The 18,429-nt window shown below is 30.6% G+C and overlaps 5 protein-coding genes across 12 annotated transcripts; 1 reads left to right on the plus strand and 4 right to left on the minus strand.

Annotated features, from left to right (window-relative positions):
* Window positions 1-206: 206 nt before the first annotated feature.
* LOC114882920 (low molecular weight phosphotyrosine protein phosphatase-like) lies at window positions 207-1,372 on the minus strand. Its single transcript, XM_029200111.2, has 5 exons — window positions 1,217-1,372; window positions 953-1,143; window positions 718-879; window positions 531-609; window positions 207-461 (listed from the first exon to the last, which is right to left on the minus strand). Exons 1-5 carry the CDS (start codon window positions 1,251-1,253, stop codon window positions 448-450), a joined length of 483 nt encoding a protein of 160 aa, XP_029055944.1. The 5' UTR covers window positions 1,254-1,372; the 3' UTR covers window positions 207-447.
* Window positions 1,373-2,710: 1,338 nt separating this feature from the next.
* Window positions 2,711-6,427, minus strand: LOC114882883 (nuclear transcription factor Y subunit alpha). 6 transcript variants are annotated; one of them, XM_029200035.2, is made up of 7 exons: window positions 5,564-6,427; window positions 4,490-4,799; window positions 4,298-4,416; window positions 3,798-3,971; window positions 3,624-3,715; window positions 3,374-3,521; window positions 2,711-3,284 (listed from the first exon to the last, which is right to left on the minus strand). In XM_029200035.2, the coding sequence occupies exons 2-7, from the start codon at window positions 4,779-4,781 to the stop codon at window positions 3,213-3,215; spliced, it is 897 nt and encodes a 298-aa protein (XP_029055868.1). In that variant the 5' UTR covers window positions 4,782-4,799; window positions 5,564-6,427; the 3' UTR covers window positions 2,711-3,212. The 6 variants fall into 6 exon arrangements, with proteins under 6 accessions (XP_029055868.1, XP_029055867.1, XP_029055862.1 ...); XM_029200034.2 differs by having other exon boundaries at window positions 3,374-3,518; window positions 4,280-4,416; XM_029200029.2 differs by having other exon boundaries at window positions 4,280-4,416.
* A 336-nt stretch (window positions 6,428-6,763) lies between these two features.
* On the minus strand, window positions 6,764-8,415 carry LOC114882884 (ragulator complex protein LAMTOR1). The gene is made up of 5 exons (XM_029200036.2): window positions 8,237-8,415; window positions 7,891-7,967; window positions 7,720-7,809; window positions 7,403-7,601; window positions 6,764-7,323 (listed from the first exon to the last, which is right to left on the minus strand). Exons 1-5 carry the CDS (start codon window positions 8,279-8,281, stop codon window positions 7,234-7,236), a joined length of 501 nt encoding a protein of 166 aa, XP_029055869.1. The 5' UTR covers window positions 8,282-8,415; the 3' UTR covers window positions 6,764-7,233.
* A 99-nt stretch (window positions 8,416-8,514) lies between these two features.
* On the plus strand, window positions 8,515-9,856 carry LOC114882885 (vacuolar ATPase assembly integral membrane protein VMA21 homolog). Its single transcript, XM_029200037.2, has 3 exons — window positions 8,515-8,884; window positions 8,956-9,061; window positions 9,465-9,856. The coding sequence occupies exons 1-3, from the start codon at window positions 8,870-8,872 to the stop codon at window positions 9,602-9,604; spliced, it is 261 nt and encodes an 86-aa protein (XP_029055870.1). The 5' UTR covers window positions 8,515-8,869; the 3' UTR covers window positions 9,605-9,856.
* On the minus strand, window positions 9,641-18,194 carry LOC114882882 (97 kDa heat shock protein). Of its 3 annotated transcripts, XM_029200027.2 has the most exons (13): window positions 18,086-18,194; window positions 17,833-17,985; window positions 16,624-16,822; window positions 15,938-16,294; window positions 15,420-15,741; window positions 15,070-15,325; window positions 14,849-14,979; window positions 14,456-14,730; window positions 14,046-14,153; window positions 12,724-12,846; window positions 12,416-12,655; window positions 12,031-12,321; window positions 9,641-11,648 (listed from the first exon to the last, which is right to left on the minus strand). In XM_029200027.2, the coding sequence occupies exons 2-13, from the start codon at window positions 17,946-17,948 to the stop codon at window positions 11,466-11,468; spliced, it is 2,601 nt and encodes an 866-aa protein (XP_029055860.1). In that variant the 5' UTR covers window positions 17,949-17,985; window positions 18,086-18,194; the 3' UTR covers window positions 9,641-11,465. The 3 variants fall into 3 exon arrangements, with proteins under 3 accessions (XP_029055860.1, XP_029055859.1, XP_029055861.1); XM_029200026.2 differs by having other exon boundaries at window positions 17,833-18,194; XM_029200028.2 differs by lacking the exon at window positions 14,046-14,153 and having other exon boundaries at window positions 17,833-18,194.
* Between the last annotated feature and the right edge of the window lie 235 nt (window positions 18,195-18,429).

Below are 18,429 nucleotides of genomic sequence, written 5' to 3' on the forward strand. Positions count from 1 at the left end.
CAGGATGTAAGGAATGCAGGAATGTAAGGAAAGCACAGATGTAAAGGATTTTTTTTTTTTTTTAACGTGGGGAAATCTTGCATAAGACCCCCCACCAACCCCTGGGGGAGGGCGGCAGGGGAGTGTCAGATTCCTACTGACTAAAACCCCACGGCGACCAACACTGGCGCTAATCAAGTGGTTATCATTCAACGAACGTCTTAAAGTTAATGCAAATAATCTTTATTTTGAATTTTTAACAAAAATTTGATGCTCGACCGATACTGTGATACTATCATTGTAAGAGTACACATATAACATTTTTCTGCCTTGTTTTCGAGCATGCGTACATGTTTCCCACAGACATGTTTCCACGTTATTAAAAGGATAATGAATATTTTATTTATTTTGTTAATACACAATATTTAAATAATTGTAAGTTTAAATTATTTTTAAAGCTCATTTTGGTCACAATCCTTTATCTGAAAACAAAAAACCTATGTACATGTATTTGTATTTTACATTATAATTTAGTCATATTGTGATAATACCTTTATGCTGTTCTAAAAAAGCTTTTATACTTCTTACACATTGTTCATATGCCTTATGGAATCCAGCATTGTTGCTATCCTGTAAATAATATTTTTATAAATTTAGCTTTATGGTTGAAACATATAATTCAGTCTTAACTACTATGGTAAACAGATTAAACTACAATATTATTTAATAATTCTGTACATAGTAAGGATCTTTTATTATGATTTCTCCTTCTGGATCATAATTTCCAAGAAGTTCAATTTTAGCAGTACAATTACTGGGTTTCATATCATTAAGTTGCTGAATATTACTCTTATCCATTCCAAATATCCAATCAAATCCGATAAAATCACTTTCAGTGATCTGTATTAAACAAAAAGATACATTAATTAAGAGTTATCAAAATACTTCTTCAGATTATAAAAAACCTACTTACTGGTCTTGCTTTATGAGAATAATTAGTGATACCCTTTTCTCTTAATGTAGACATAGCTCTATGATCTGGATTTTTACCTGTATGGTATCCTATTAGAGCTGCACTTTCTACTTGCCATGAATCGTTTAAGTCTAATTTATTTATTTGATCAAGAAATACAGCTTCAGCTATGGGCGAACGACAAATATTTCCTGTAAACCATAAATCACCTTGGTGTATTTTACTGTTTAAATTTTATGTTTATATATGTATTTTGTAATATACCTAGACAAATCATAAGCACTTTTTTCTTTTGTGCCATATTCTGTATTTCTTAAAACACCAAGGAAAGTCCTTATAATTTGTATAACCTTCACAAAGGAATTTTAAAAAACAGATGATGGTATTCTGTTTCGACCATAAGTACCAATTATTATATATAAACGATTCCTAGATACTCTAGAGTGTTGCGAGATCTGTAAATCTTCTAGTGATTTTTCTTAGTAAAGGTGTGGGTTGATGCTCGTGATGGACCGTTGGAAATTTTACCGACAGTACCTAGAAAAATCGCTAGAAACGAGAACACAAATTACGTCGTCATTACTAAAGAGAATGCAAAAAAATTTGAGGGACATATTCAAGAGACCCTAAAGAATGGCGCTCTGATCCTTATATTATCCAAATATAACCAAATTATATCATGTTTGGTATCATTTTAGTGGTATCATGGGTTTTTCACAATTTGGTAAAAATTTCATAAAAAAAGTACCAAAAATTTCGGCCTAATTTTCGATGAAACTTCGACTGTTTTACCGACGCGGAATTCGGAGTTTGGCCTACTTCAAACATTTTATGACAAGAAATTTGAATTAATATTTACTTCGTTACCTGTACTTTTCAGTTATATATTAAATTTTATAATATTTGATAATTAAAAGTTATATAATTTCGAAATCTCTTTTAATATCGTTAAAATTAAGGCATTTTTATGGCCTTTTCATACGTATAAATATATCATATTATATTTCATGTAAATGTATCTTATATTTGCGATCTTACAATTATTTACAAATATGATTTATTGTAGATTTGTTTTACAAAATATGTGCATATTAAGTTTCCTCATTTTTCTTCTATTTTCGCACTCGTAAAAGAAGATATACGTACTAGATATTTACATGTATGGAATACATCGTGAGAATGCGTATTTAATTAAGAAAGAAAAATTGATGTCGTTTTCTTTTTTAAACAATTGTATAACTTAATATTTAAATTTTAGAAAACTGTTTTTGATGTACATAAATGTGTGAAAAGTATATAATTTTGTTTGTTAAATAATGAGCACCTAACTAACACTTAAGCGTTTACACATCAAACTATATATAATGAAAATTAATTTTTTTTTAATTTTTAAATCTTAGTTGTACGTGTGAAAAAGAGTTGTTTATTAGAATTTCCGAATATTTTAGCAATTATCAAGATAAATTAGTTAGCCTCCTTCGATTAGCCAAAATAGATAACATTATTTACATAAGCCACTGCACAAAATATGAGTAACTTTCTATAATAATATATTTTTAACAATTATCTATATTCCATAAAGCTTTTCATTAGACTAAAGTAATTGTACTTGCACTCAAAACTGTACAAAAATCTTATTCGTACGCTCATTTCATATAGTTTCACTCCTCACTGTAATGGAAGTTAAGATTAATCCTTTTATAAAACCTAATCTAAAAATGGTACCCAGCACGTAACAATAAATTATAGCTCAGTCTCTCTCCACCAAATGTAACAATACGATTTATATAAAAATTTACAATTTGTAGCCGCACAATCGATATGTTACACTGTAGGTTCTTTTTATGTACACATGAAATATTTGAAATTAATTATAACTATAACCTACAACATACAATCGTCTTTCCTTTACCAAAATATTACAATGTGAAATGTTTCATCTTCAATCTAGTTTTTCATTGTACCGCAACATATTATGCAATAATGTTAGTTATCGAATTTATGTTATGGTACGCGAAGGAAAATTAAAAAAATATAAGATGTAAACACTTTCACAATAGTAATATGTACAATTCTGACGATTCTTTACAGCTTCGTGTTCGCAAAATATTTACTTGCACTATATCTCATGAGATGATTATTTACAAAATGTTCATTAAAGATTAACACAAATACATGTAGGATTTGATCACTGACACACTTTCTTTTTTTACTTATTATTTTACCGCTTGTCACCTCTAAAGTTCATTTAAATATTTATCTACACTAAACAATTGTTTGAGGTAATTATATCATCTTCAGAAATCATATCTTGAAGAGGAATACCCGGCTTCTGCAAGAAAGATTTTGTATATAAAGTAAATGTTCTAAAATTTACTTAACATTATTACGCTAAATAATATTAAAAATATTTGCACTTACTTCAATGACAATGGTCGAAGCCATGTTGTCTGTGTCGTGATACTGTACACCTACATTTGTTGCTGCTGCTATTGCTATAGTACGAACGGTATTGGTGTTGGTCGATGTTGTGATGTGCTGGGTAATCTTGGAGTTTTCGTTTGTTCTACTAGAACCATTACACTCTTATATGCGTAAAATAATAAATGAGACATTGTACTTGCTTTCTAATACGGAAAGTTATAATAAAAAGATATAAACTAAAACTTACTTTCGCTTCTTTACTTGACCAGAATGAAAACGACCACCTTCACCACGAATTCTATTCATTGCGTGTCGATGACGAGATTCGTGGAGGTATTTCTGTAACGAAAGAAAATCAAATTAATATGGAAAGCTTAATAAAATCTAATATTATTTAATAATTAACAGATCATAATCTTACTGGTCTTTCCTTAGGTATTTTTCCTTCCGCTTCTAATTTAGCACGAGCCTGACGTCGTTTTAATATACGTCTATATTGTTTAGCATTCACGTACAAAGGTTCTTCTTCAAAAACTTCGGCATTAGGTAATGCCACCCTCTGAAATTGCGCCTGTCCACTATTACCTGGTACCATCTAAGCAATAAAAATCAAAAGCCATACATTACTAAATATTTTAACTAAAACTTAAACTTGCATTAATTCTTTGCGGACGGAACCAACGCCTGGCGATTGAGCGTCATTTGTGCGGCTATTTGCCAACATGCGTCCGCAAAGGATTCATTTCATAAGTTTAGCTGATTTTAAATACTTAAATTAAAAAGGAAAGCATTAGAATTAAAACACATTGCAATGTTATTAATGTTGCTCCATAATCACCACAAGTCAGTATAATATATATACACAGACTATGTAAGTGAAAGAGACATTTTAACGGTAATCACCATGACAACATTTCCTGCCTGAGTTGCTGTTGCAGTAGGACTTGCTAGAGGTTGTACCGGAGTTGTAGCTGCAGCAGTTGTGGCTGTTTGCGATGTTGTTCCAGCAATTTGCATAAGATTTCCATTGATATTGATTACTGCATAAAAATACATAGTTAAAATATGAATTTTGTAATTTCATTAATTGAAAAAAACAATAATTTCTTATACCTGTTGGTTGTGCTTGTTGAACTTGACCTTCCAATTGAACTGGTTGATAAATATACGTTTGTCCATCTGGGGTTTGAATAATTTGCGGTGTTTGAGGTTGTTGAATTACAATCTGTTGACCTGTACCAGTTAAACTAGACACTGGAACTACTTGTATTTGTCCATTTGGTGCAGCCACTTGAATAGCTTGTGGTAACATCATAGCCTGTCCACCCTGTCCCATTTGAACAACTTGGACAGTTCCACCGGCACTACCAACCACAACTGCTTGACCCTCTCCCAGTTGCTCCATTGTAAATTTTTCCTATTGCTAAATAGAAGATATTGGTCTTACAAAACAAAAACAATGCAATTATATTAAAATCTAAATTCACCAATAATTACATTTTTTACCAGAAAAGTAATTTATATACATATGTATATACATAAGGATGATTTTAAGTACCCATACAAAAACATCATTATACTGTATAGCTGAGTGACATGGAATCTTATAAAAACTTTTATGTCTATTTGAAGCATGAAAATAAAGAAATGGTAACGGATCTGTACATGAACTCGAAAGGTTAGAGTTTGGTGAAAAAGTTAGATTCTATTAGGCGCAATTCGCGCCTTGCAATGATTGATAAAGATCGCCAACGTGGCGAGAACATTGAGGTCTGAGAGCCCACGTGCAGAACGTTAGATACGTAGGACAGAGAATCGAGGCCAGGCAGCAATCGTCACCTTCTATCGGTCACAAATCGCTTCCAAAGGATGTTGCATCCTGTTCTCGGCGACATGATTAACCTCGTGTATTCGTAATTCTTAACACGCGGCAAATGCAGACGTGCGATACGAAGAGAAGGCCCACTGGATAGCACACGGGACGCGATATCATCGGGATGAAACGACGCAAATTTCGGGTGAGAAACGCTTGTCTCGACAAACATGGCCGTGCAGAAAGACTTTTTCAACATCGAGAAGACACGATTTCGCACTTGAAACAGTTCACGGAATGAAAACACGGTTAATCGTATAACTGTGCGCGGTCGTACGCGTACCCCGTTGATGTTTGATAATTTGTGGACTTACATTGGATATTTTCGTGGGCACTTTCCCAATGATTGGTCGGCAAATTGAGGACCAATGGTCGGCGATAGAGAGTCCTCGGCTCTTGTGTATTGGTGGCACTGAACGGGGGGACCTGCCAGTCCGATAGCAGCCCGATGCCAGACCGGTCGATGCCCCTCCGCGCCTCGACACGCCTAACCAATCTACTGGCTGGACTTATCCCCACTACTTACTTCCCGCGCTCTCATCAAACTTCGCGCGTTTCTAACAGCTTATTTCCCGCTTCCTTTTAAATCAATTCATCGATCTATAACGATCACTAACAATTTCCTGGAATTCCGTTGTTTACTTATTTCCTAAACTTTATGAATAGTTTATGAGTTTATCAATAACCTAGCAAACTTAGATTTATAATGTATAGCTAAATGACTTATTTAACTGTAATGTGTTAAGATAACAACTACCACGGTTATTTATGATTACTAATTATTAAAAATTAGTAAGGATTTATTGTAACAAATATATAAAAAAATTTATCAATACACAAATAAACACATTTTAATAAAATTATATTCTATGCAATACGGTTATAACAAATACAGTTTATATTTTTCTTAACGATCATTTATTGCCAAACGTAATTTCATTTAACGAAACCTTCATATTCACAAAATGGTATATAAGCTTATGTATTTTTGTTTACCATATTTTATATAAATGAATAAGGGATGGAAGTAGTTTATATAAATGAACAACTATCACATTTTTAGAAAAATATTAAATTAATAAATTTTAAATGAACATAAAATATATATAAGTTGATAAATATGAAACGATACAACATTAATAGGATCAATTCATACAAATATCACCAATGTATACCCTGAATTAAAGATTTGTGTTTGCTTCTGATATTACAAAAACACTTTTTCTATAGTATAAACATGATATTGATAAAAATGTGCATATTAACACAAACGACCACTCACGAGATTTCTCGTGTTTCAATACTGGGATGCGGTCATTTAAGTGTTAATGAATATATAGTAAAAAATATTCTGATCATTCTTGAATCCTGATTGTTTATTATTTTTCAGTTATTACTTTTATTAAAATGTATTGTAAGTTTAACGTTTCATTAGAAATTGATAGAAATTTTTTGAAAATTACGGTAGGCAACTAAAAAATGTATTATTAGTTTAATAAAACATAATTTTGCAATTTATATATGGGAAAAATTATAAACCTATGTGACGATTGTATTTATTAAACTATGACAAAATAGCCTTTTTATATTACTTGTTTTCCAGCATACACCTTAGTGAAATTCAATAACAGTGGAATAACTTTTTACAGTATTGTGTACAAATTACAGGAAAGCACTACCAAATTCAGTTCTTTTATTAGAAACTGATTTTTTGAAAATACCTGAAATCTTAACATTTCAAAACAATCTTATTGTATTATTCAGAAATTGTCAAGACATTAATATGTAATTATTAAGAAATAGGACCTGAACTTTCATTTATAATACACTGCATCACAATGCTTAATGGATATTTATGTTTAAATACATTCTGAAATAAATTCAGACCTAATTCATCAAAAATTGATTTTGCATGTGTTTTTGTCATGTAATATAAGCATTTCACTCAAGTAAGATGTAATCTTACTGAGGAAATATCATAAGATCACGATAAGAAAGGTACCACCAAGTCCTCCTTGTGTTCAACTTTTACATCTCCTAATGCTGCCACAGCCTTACTGAGCATTTCTGTAATCTGTAAATATAATATAAATCATTATGAAACAAATTAAAAAATCTTAAATAATGCTAATTTATATTTAATGTGCATTTACCAGCCCATGATCCCCAGCAGCAAGAGGATCTGCTGCTAATATCTTTTCTGGAGCAGGGATATCTTTAAGTAGGCAAGATGTGGTATCAGGGACTTTAATACCTCCAGCTTCTATACGCTTAGAATATGCACGTGATCTATCCATATATTCATGCTGTTCCAAATTATGGGAATCTAATGCTGCAACATCTATCACATTACTAAAACCAAAAATTTCAATGAAATAAATTATTGAGTAGTCACACTATTCTGTAACGAATATAATCATAAAAGAATGATGTAATTCTATAAGCCAAAAAAGGTAAAGGTAACACTCACGCAGCTGTTTCATGTAAAATTCTATTTAATGCACTTTGTTCATCTGTCTTTTTAGGTGCTGAGCTTGCATATTGATTAACATAATCATCGCTATAAAAGAGACAGATATAAGGAACCTTTAGCAAATTTTAGTTCATATCATAATAAAATATACATATATATAAAACATACCTGTGTACCCTAGGTATGTTTGTGTTATTACTGACAGGATCTACCAACAAGTGTGTCCTTTCATTTACTTCCCCACTCTACAGAAATAAAAAATAATTCCAAAATTGCAATCAACATTTAGATTAATCCAAATAAAAGATACAATATAACGTACATTTTGCTTAATTTTTGAGTGAGCTATTCACAAATGCTGATTCTCTTATATATACTACTTTGTCACTCAAACAGGCACAATAACGATAAAATTTTATACGCTTTAAAAGCATATCTAATGGTATGCGATAAGTTAAGATTGAAAACCATTTATTGCGATTGAAATAATTTTATTAAAATAATTTCTTATTACCTGCGGCCCGCTGTCTTCCTTACAAAAACTGTAACAACATCCCATACTTATAAGTGGATTGATAAAATTTGTTCGCCAATCACTAAAACGTATTATTTTTTATCCTCATTCCTGTAAACAATCGAGTGAATCAGCTGTAAATGTACCGACACTGCGCTTCAAGCAATATCCATAAATAAAATGTATTGCGAAGTGTAACAACCTTTTTAAACCAGATGCGAAAACTGCAATAAGTAACTGAAACATACATACAACGTCTCTGGTGGAGCTTATAGCGTACTAAACTAGATAATATAACCTTAAAGATTTACAGGATAAGGCAGTATATGAATTTATACATTTGTAGGAAACATTTATTGTCTATCAAAATTTGCATAAAATTACAAGTGTTTTGTTATATAATAAAACAAATATAATGAAAATGATATTTCAAATTACTGTGTAATATATGTGCACTATTCATTTCTGATTTGTTCTTAAAATAAGTGTTGAATTATATCCTTTTTGTAGTCACTAATTTAATTGTACATTATATAGATTTTCAAATTTTGTTAAATAATTAATTATATCTGAACAGTATTAAGTAAAGTTTTAATTTTATTGATAAAAAAGAAAGCTATTAATCTCTGCATCATGTCAGTCACAAAGGTAAGACTACTATCTAATTACATCATAATCATTTAATAAATTATGTATTTAACATACAATTACATTTTCAGGAATTACCAGAACTACAAATCTTCAAAACAGTATTATTTCACTGTGTAGTAATAATAGCCTTACCTGTGCTATCATTCTTTACTAGCAAAATTTTTATTTTTGATGGTATGGAAGCAAATCATAGTATTATTAAACTATTCAATTATTTATAAAAATTATATTATTGTTGGTGATATCAAATATCCAATAAATATTATAAAAGCTATAACCATTTAAGGAGAACATTAGAGCACAAAATAGTTCATATTTATATTTACATAAATATGGTAGATATTTTGAAGCTCTTTTGTTTTTAATCTAGCAGACAGAAATTGATATTTTTTATGTACATCAATGATATAATACCTAAAAAGTTGGAATGTAACACACCACAGTTACTTAGCAAAAGTACATCATATTTTTGATTGGTTATTCATCATTATATTTTGAACTAAAATATACGTAAATTCTTAAATGTAACTTTGACAACTTGATATTTTAAATTCAAATCAGTTTCTGTACATTTTAGGTTTATTGGGGCTTAATAATGTACCAAGCAACGTCTATTCAGCTGGAGTTGCTATTCTCGTGTTACACGTGGCTCTGGGAGCTTTTATATATCGTGCATACTTCGACGATCAATCGAAGACACAAACTAAGCGAGATTAAACATTTGTTTTACATATATATGTAATTAAGTACATCTTCTTGATAACACATTTATTCGCGTATACTCATCGAAAGAAGGATGTTACATTGTATTGCATTACATTCTGCAATTCATATATTTCCTTGTCAAAGTTTAGGTAATATTTTTTTATTGAATACTGTGAACTATGTAAATGGCGAGTATATTCTATACTTGTATCAATTAGTGAAACATAATTACTAAATAAAAAGCAATGACATTCCCACACAAAATTTGCATATTGTACAGCACAAACTTTTTGTAATATACATACATCTACATGGAATGGAATTCCATTACATTTTTTTTTATGTTCAAAAATTTTGCACTAGATTATTTTATATTTTATAGTTTATATAGTAGTTTTGCAGTATAGTTAATAGTGCCTTCATAAATCGTATCAGATGCATAAATTAATTGTAGTGCACTTTATGATCACAGTACTAGAATTATTAGGGGTGAATTTATATTTAGAGTCCATGTGTAGTTAATAAAAGATATAAACACAAATTCTTATATTATGAAATATAAAAGCAATACGAAAGACTTACAAAAGCGATAAAAATTCGCCCCTAATAACACTGAATAGCAGCACATAATTTTTCCACTTTCATGTGGAATAAATAACAAATGAATTATTAATATACAAAGCGATACTATCGTTGTTTTTTTTTCAGTATCGGTAAGAAACAATATTCTAAAAAAATTATAAGAACTTAAAAAACATTTAAAATGTTGATGAAATTGTATCCAAGTGCAAACAATTCAAAACAGTATATACTTTACCTTCAGGAGAAGCTACGAGTTATTCATAATAGTTTTAAATACAATTTGATTTTTAGAAATTTCATGTCATCAAAATTTGATAATGCTAAAATACAATATATAATGTACATGATTTAATTTAACAACTTTTTCGAAATATATCACTGCCACCAATGTAAAACAAATCCTAGAACAAACTTAATAAATTTTATTAATGAAATATTAATTTATTAAGTATCGTAAATGCAACAAAAGTTTGTGTCACGGAATAGTTTGTTGTCGGCCTGGGAAAGTGTTGGAATGAATGCTTATTGTATTAAATACATAAAATCGCCAGCGATATTAACTACTTCACAATTTAATTTAGCCATTAGTTCTAACTTAGTATTTGTCCTACACATTATAGGTCACAATGTATTTAATTCTTTTTACTGGCAATTAAGGATCAGGGAACTCTTCAGAGTACTCCACTGACAGAAATTTTGTTAACACTTTTCCTAAGAGTATATTAAAGGTTGAAGAATTTTTTCGTTCCTAAATAGTACTTTTGCAACTTTTTTAAGAAGATATACATTTACGAACACGTTTTTCATTTAACTGGTCATTTTTTATAGAGAAATATTGAGCTAGTTATTTTTAATAAAATAGCAAAGTAAAAAAATTGAAGTGTATTTCCCATACTTTGAAACTTAACAAATTTTATCATGGATTTGTAATTACATATTAATTGTAAAATTAAGTATTAAGCTAATCATTATTTATGTGAATGAAATACTGTTTGTCAAATTAATTGAACGTGAAATGTACATACACCTTTTTTTTGTTATAATTAAGAAGAAAAAAAAAAAGAAATTCTCCAAATTTCAATATACTTCATTGTGATACATTTGTCTTAAATGTCTTAACTTATCACATTCATAACTATGATAGGAAAAGAAAAAGAAACTCACATGTGCTAATTACAACGTATCAGGCGCTTTTGTGACATGATAAAAATGACTTGTACGATGAAATAATTTCCGTTATTTTAATAATGATAGATTTAATAGTATTAAAACACATAAAATAGGGTCACTGTTACTCAACATCCATTTTATCTTCGTGAGGTTGTTGATTGTTTTGGGCATGACCATCGCCTTGACTATTCTGATTGTTTTTCTGCTGATCTTCAGCTGTTTTATCTTTAGGTTTTTCTTCTTTTGGTGGTTCTACTTTAGGTTTTGGTTTATTTAAGACTGGTAATACAATACTATCCAGTGACTGTAAAATATAGATGAAACATGTGAATAAAGATTCATAAAAAAATATGTATTGTGGACCTACCGAGTACAAGTAGGCTTCCCTAGAGAAAACTAAAGGAATATAAACTGTAACATAAATATCAATTTAAATTTTCCTGCGTAAACGTTTATAAGCAAGTAATGGAGAACCACAGATTTACATGGAGCCATCTCTCATATTATCGTCATTTTCCTCGTGATCACCTCTGGAAAGGGACAGAAGCCCATGGAAGAGGAGGCCTAAGGCGAGTGCCAGGAACCTCGGGGAAATCTACAGTCGTAGCTGTTCGACATCGCTATTTTTCTTGGGGAAGCCTCCCATGCTCGGTACTGTAAAATTCTGTATAGCGTATTATAAATACCTGTTTTTCTACACGTATTTGGGCTACAGTAACCGGTGGTGGTTGTGTGCGAGGTGTGCCGGCCAGAATTACACGTTTCTCTTCAAGCCACGCCCATTTTTCTTGCACCGCTTTTTCAACCTTCTTCACTTCTTCTTCCGTTAAGTGAGAATATTTATTGTCTTTTCCGCTAGATGCCTTAATGAGATCTAAACCTTTTTTAGCAAGTTGTAATGCTCCTGCTAATTCTTCCAACGCATGATTTCTGCCCTCAAATTCCATTCGCCTTTCTTTAATTGGTTCACCCTGTGCCTATTGAATTACAGAGATACTCATTTTAAATGACTTTGCACTTTAAGAAAAAAAAAGCATTTATTTAACTTTTAATAGTTACACCGACACTTACCTTAAGACGTGTTAATCGTTCTGAATAAACTTGTCGCTGACAATCTTCACCTTCTTCATAAAGCCAGTTTTCAGTTTCGTCTAATGCACGGCAAAGTGCTTCTTTATCTGCTTCAGTAATAAATGTAGCTAACTGATCGTCTTCTTGCAATTTAGCACGTAAGTCATAAACATATTCTTCTAACGCGTTACGAGCATCAATGCGTTCTTTTTCCTGCCTATCCTCGGCGATCATCTTACACTGAATATAAAAAATAGATAAGAGCACAATTGTAAAATTCTTCATATGCCATAATAAGTATATCTTACCTCTTTTTCTAAAGCGGCATCTAAATCGCGTTGACTAAGTCCAAATCCATGAACTTCCACCGGTAATTCAACATTGCGAACAGGAACTTTCTTTTTACCCTTATTTTCATCTTTATCGTCACCCTGAAAAAGAATAATATATTAATATGAAATAGATATAGATGTTTATTTATGAGAAAATTTGTTAACAGAAAATTGTTTTATATAATCATTGTGTTGGCTTTCCATTTCATAGTTTTATGATTTCTTGAAAGACTTTCTATTTGTAAAATATAGTAACTTAAATTATAACATATAAAATAAACATGGCAATATCACAATAAAATTAAAATAAATACTTTAAACTAAGATACACATAAATTGGAGGTCAGGTGATGATAAAAATGAGCAGAGGACAAAGAGAGGCATCACATTTTTATGCGAACAGTTTTCAATTCGTGATACTTTTAGGGTTCAATTGTTTCGTGAAACAAATAAAAATATAGAAACGCTTATAGTAATAAAGTACTATACGAATCGAAAACCGAACCGCATTGCCTGCCTTCACAATTTCAATGTAGTGATAGTTACTGCACTATTAAAAATTACTGTCTCTTTTCCTTCTGCGACCCAGTGAAAAGAATAACAGAGCAAAGACAGACAGCACGGCGTGACACAGCTGTATCTTGGACCCATATGCATGAAAACACATTACTATGAAATTTATTATGCATATGCCGATATTCATATATATCATAGTATTAATTTTTATCTCGTTAATTTTATTCATAATGGTACTATGATTAACCGAGTTTGCAGAAGAAATCGACACAGGTTTCGAAATTCTAAATATAACTAAACATCATGCAATAAAGAAACTACAATAAATGATAAATTTCTATACTTCATGAATAATTTGTGTTATATATTCATTTACTTGTAATGATTTTTAAAAGTGTTTGACATTTTTAATAGCTAGAAAGATAGTTTTGCAGTGTAAAAAATTTGATCTTATTCTTTCAGTACGGCACATTTGATTGTTTTCAATTAAAATCCTTCTTTAAATAATAATTATCAAACACAAATTTTGCAACTTCAATGCATAAATCATTACTTCATGCAGGATATTTAAATCTGATTATGATTGCAATGATCTTATAACACATAACTAGTGATGCTGACGTGATGAAAGAAATAAAAAATCTATGACACGTTTAAACACGAAAAGCTATTCATGTCGCCATTATGAATTATAACAATACCACAATCTAAGCAAAAGTCAGAGATTATTGCACATGTTTCAGTTAACATATGGGTCCAAGTAATGATAGTGTGTCGCGTACCGAGCTGAACCAAGAGAGAATCCTGGAGGAGTAAGAAGGGGCAGAACCCCTCGCACCTCTTCCACCATCATCAGCATCTGAGTTCCGACGTGTTTTATCCATGCTCACCTAAACCACAACAAACTCACATAATCATGCATCAGACACTCGAGAACATATGAGTACTGTTATTTCTATAAAGGTTACTTCTTATGTAGAATGAATTTGATGTTTTAATATATATATTTCTACCTAATACAATCATTACTCAAAATATCGGATGTTTTAAATAAGTAAGTAGTTTAGTAAATAATTATTAAATAAATTAACATAATTTTATAAGTATATTAATATGTTATCACATATACACAATTACCATATGCATAACTCAAATTTGATGAAAAATAAACTGGACTTATGAATGTACATACCTCGGGTGCTGGTGGCTCATTTGCCTGAGCTTCTTGATCAGGTTTATCTTTTTTATCAGCCTGCTGATCAACATCCATATTATTTTGTTGCTGTTGCTGTTGCTGCTGTTGTACCTTTTCTTCTTCTTCTTTCTCTTGTTGTGTTAGTTCACGTTTTTCAACAAGCGATGCCGAAGCAATAGTGAGGATACCATTCAAGTTTATTCTTACTTTAACCTTTACTTTTGAAGACTCTCCCTCTGGTGTTGCTTTTACATTTTTTATTACAAATACACCTATACAAAACAGTAATTATAGAAATATATTATGAACGCGCGAGATTCCATTGTTCTTCAGTTGCGTTTAGCAAACGTATTTAAAGAAAAAAAAAAGAAGAAAAAATCTAATACATACCAATGTGAGTTGTAGGATACGATAGTGGCGGTACATTGTAACTAGCAGTGAGAGTAAATGGATTTGATCGGTAAAATGTTAACATCTTTGAAAACGGTACCGGATGATTATGTCCGAAGACTTCCATCTCGCTAAAATAATAGATAATTTGTTTTAAGGAAGATATTAGTATTACAGTAATAAAGACATCTATGTATTTTATATAGAATGTTTGAACATACCCCTCTTCACCCTGAGTAGCGTCCCATGTTAACTTTAGTGAATATGGCTGAATATCAGTTACTGAGAAGTCACGGACTCTTACAGCAGGACTCAACATTGCACATTGAAGTGCACATCCACGAGCAACAGCTTCATCTTGATTTAATGTTGTAGATACAGGACGATTAAAAATCTCTTCAACTAGTCGTTTAATAGCCGGAACGCGGCTAGAACCACCCGCTAATTCCACAGAATGGACGTCGTCTAATTTTAATTCTATAAAATAAAAAATATTATAAATTAGTATAATGTCGTCAAGAGGTATGTATTACAAAATTTTTAAATACGAATAATTAAAAATAATATTTACTAGAGTCTTCGAGACATTCACGCAAAGTTTTTTCCACGCGCTTAAATAAATGTGCACACATTGCTTCCATATCCGCTCGTTTCAATTCACCGTGTACATCTTTTTCATCCATGAAACATTCAATATTAAGAGGAAGTGTTGTTGAATTCGCCGACATCTGTTTCTTCAACTTTTCCACCTCTGCTAATAGTCGTAGATACGCGCGAGGATTTGTATGTGGATCAATATTGTAACGTGATTGAAAATCTTTACAAAAATGTTCCGCTAAGATAGAATCTATATCCCTTCCACCTAACTGAGTATCAAAACTAGTGGCTAACATCTACAAAGAATATTTATATTAAATATATTGTATATCCTTCTAACTACGTTATTTTAAAATATATAATTGTCCTTGCCACACGACACGATGACGTCAGTGGTTAAAGGTCTGATCACGCGATATCGTCAAAAATGATTACTAGACATAATACAGCAAGGAACGTGTCAATATTTATTTAAATAGAATTACTACTTACTTTTAATTTTCCTTTGTGGAATGCACAAATGCTTACTTGTAAGCTAGCATATCCACAATCAACAAATACTACATTTCTTGGTGGTGCATCAGGTGATGGTAAATCTTGTTTGTAAATGCCATAGCATAAAGCAGTAGATGTTGTTTCATTAAACAATCTAAGAACATTTAAACCTGCTATTCGTGCAGCATCAAGCAACGCTTGCCGTTCAGTTTGTGTGTAATATGAAGGAACAGAAATCACACAATCATTAACAATAGTCTGCAGAGCAGTTTCAGATATATCTTTTAATTTTGTGAATAACATTGCTGTTATTTGTTCAGGTGAGAAAATGTGTTCTTCTCCCAGGTATTGTACCTAAAATTTAAAAATAAATGTAAGCATATTATCTATTTCTATTTATTCTTATCATTGCCATTTTTAATACACAAATTATAAACAAATATGATGCATCAGGTTTTAACTGTCTTAAGGAGATATAAATAAGGTATGAGTCCTCACAGATATGAGAAATTTGGCACAATGCCCAAATTAAATCTAAGTATCATTACAAAGTCAAAATAATTGAAAGTTTTATATCACTTTAATATTTATGCTATTCTTTAAAATAATATCAAAATTTTAATTTATTAACTTTTGTTACAAACATACATTAACAAAAAATTAGTTATTTAATAAATACATACATGTATACCAATATTTCCATCTGCTTGCTGAGTTACCTTGAAAGGTAACATTTTTATTTCTCTTTGTACTTGTGGATCATTAAATTTTCTACCTAATAATCTTTTGAACCCATAAATAGTATTTTTCATGTTGGTTACCATTTGATTTTTGGCTGCTACACCAAGAATTCGATTCTTTCCACTAAATGCTACGCATGATCTAGAATTGATAATGATTTTTTATTAACTCAAATATAAATAATAAATTTTATTTAAACAATACATATTAAATTGATATGTCAGTTGAACATATATATATTAATACCTATATCACTACGTGTACATACATATACTGTTTCTAGAATAATATGATCATAATGGAACTGTCTAATTTTTCAATAAAGAGTATATATTATAAATATTAAAAAAAGTAATTACTTATCATTTACTATATTTAAAAAGAATCTAGAATAATTTTCAATGTTACAAATGTATAAATAAATAATGAATACAAAATACATCCAAGATTGTATTTTTTATTATTTAATACATAAAAACATCAATTACATTGACATTTGTAAAGATATATAACATAAAAATAATCAATATTTAAATACTTTAATATGTGATAATTTAAAATATAACATTTTAAATACCCTATTATTATTAACTGAAAACAAAAATTCTGGAGAATTATTATGATGATTATACTATTATATAGGTGATATAAAAATGCAGCTATTGAATACAAAATTATGAATTTCTGAAAACAGTACTTTTCATTCAAATCACGTAATATTTCCTGCGTTTCTGATACACAAACTACAATAGCAGTATATTCATTATACACTAATTCTAATTGTAAATTAACTCTAAATTCCTGCTCATGTATATACATCAAATTTCAAATAAAGCGTATAAAAAATATCTCGCGCATCGCTACTACACTATGGACTTTTTTGTAGTTCTTAGTCATGTGAAAGTAAGTGCGACACCCAAATAGACAAAACGATTTGGACATAAATGGTAGCAATCAAATTGTACATCATTTCGAACATTTCGTACTTCATTTCCCTGATTTATTTATAAGCTGTTTTTATATTTTTACGTAAACTTTTGTAAAAAAAAATCGCGGAAACAAGGAAGATCATACGAAGGCCGGTGCACACCGGTATCTCCTAAATGTAAGCTAACAATTAAGAAACGATTATTGAAATAAAGAAAACTTACGGTGTATTTCGAAGACTGTAATCATTAGCTATAGTTTCAATACCTCCCGCTCGTGCTACAGCCACATAACAGCTCTCATTGCCGAAGTCAATTCCAATCACGGACATAGCAGCCATGGCTGATAGCTAGTTTAATAATGTTTTCTTTACGACACTGAATAAATTGTAAAGTTTCGTTTGTCGATTAAATGTTGATCTTCGAAAAGAATGTGCAAGTAAACTGTTAATCGTTTGCAACTCGTGTTGATAATTACCGTGAACGTTGAATTCACGACCTCGTTAAATACTCGCTCTTCACTCACGTAATAGACTAAACGAAATGCCTCCGTACGGTAACTGCGATTACTTCTTTCTGCTAACTTCTGCTGAAAACTCACCAATCATGGCGCTGTAGTATACAGTTCCTATTGGCTAATCGGTTGCTCTGGAACATTCTGGAATTATGCGCCATTGGGACCTTCGTTATGGATAATGTCAGTTTCGTTTCTAGAAGAATCGAAAGGAAACGATCAATATACAACACATTTAGCTATAAAAAATTCCTAGATCGATAAATATATGACGAATTATAAACACGTTATTCTATTATATTTCCCTT

Source organism: Osmia bicornis, chromosome 1 (genome assembly GCF_907164935.1).
Source record: "Osmia bicornis bicornis chromosome 1, iOsmBic2.1, whole genome shotgun sequence".
NCBI classification, from domain to species: domain Eukaryota; kingdom Metazoa; phylum Arthropoda; class Insecta; order Hymenoptera; family Megachilidae; genus Osmia; species Osmia bicornis.

Bases quoted from the DNA above. Each gene is read 5' to 3' on its own strand.
- LOC114882920 (XM_029200111.2), bottom strand. From the start codon at position 1,253: ATGGCACAAAAGAAAAAAGTGCTTATGATTTGTCTAG. The intron at 1,144-1,216 runs GTATATTACAAA...TATGGTTTACAG, and splicing joins AGTGCTTATGATTTGTCTAG to GAAATATTTGTCGTTCGCCC. The intron at 880-952 runs GTAAGTAGGTTT...TGTTTAATACAG, and splicing joins ATTCTCATAAAGCAAGACCA to ATCACTGAAAGTGATTTTAT.
- LOC114882883 (XM_029200029.2), bottom strand. From the start codon at position 4,781: ATGGAGCAACTGGGAGAGGGTCAAGCAGTTGTGGTTGGTAGTGCCGGT. The intron at 3,972-4,279 runs GTGATTACCGTT...TTTATTGCTTAG, and splicing joins AGGCAGGAAATGTTGTCATG to ATGGTACCAGGTAATAGTGG. The intron at 3,716-3,797 runs GTAAGATTATGA...CTTTCGTTACAG, and splicing joins AAATACCTAAGGAAAGACCA to AAATACCTCCACGAATCTCG.
- LOC114882884 (XM_029200036.2), bottom strand. From the start codon at position 8,281: ATGGGATGTTGTTACAGTTTTTGTAAGGAAGACAGCGGGCCGCAG. The intron at 7,810-7,890 runs GTATGTTTTATA...TCTCTTTTATAG, and splicing joins AACATACCTAGGGTACACAG to CGATGATTATGTTAATCAAT. The intron at 7,324-7,402 runs GTAAATGCACAT...TTATATTTACAG, and splicing joins CTGCTGGGGATCATGGGCTG to ATTACAGAAATGCTCAGTAA.
- LOC114882885 (XM_029200037.2), top strand. The intron at 9,062-9,464 runs GTATGGAAGCAA...TGTACATTTTAG, and splicing joins CAAAATTTTTATTTTTGATG to GTTTATTGGGGCTTAATAAT.
- LOC114882882 (XM_029200027.2), bottom strand. From the start codon at position 17,948: ATGGCTGCTATGTCCGTGATTGGAATTGACTTCGGCAATGAGAGCTGT. The intron at 16,295-16,623 runs GTATGTATTTAT...TTTAAATTTTAG, and splicing joins ATGGAAATATTGGTATACAT to GTACAATACCTGGGAGAAGA. The intron at 12,322-12,415 runs GTAAGTGTCGGT...GTAATTCAATAG, and splicing joins AACGATTAACACGTCTTAAG to GCACAGGGTGAACCAATTAA.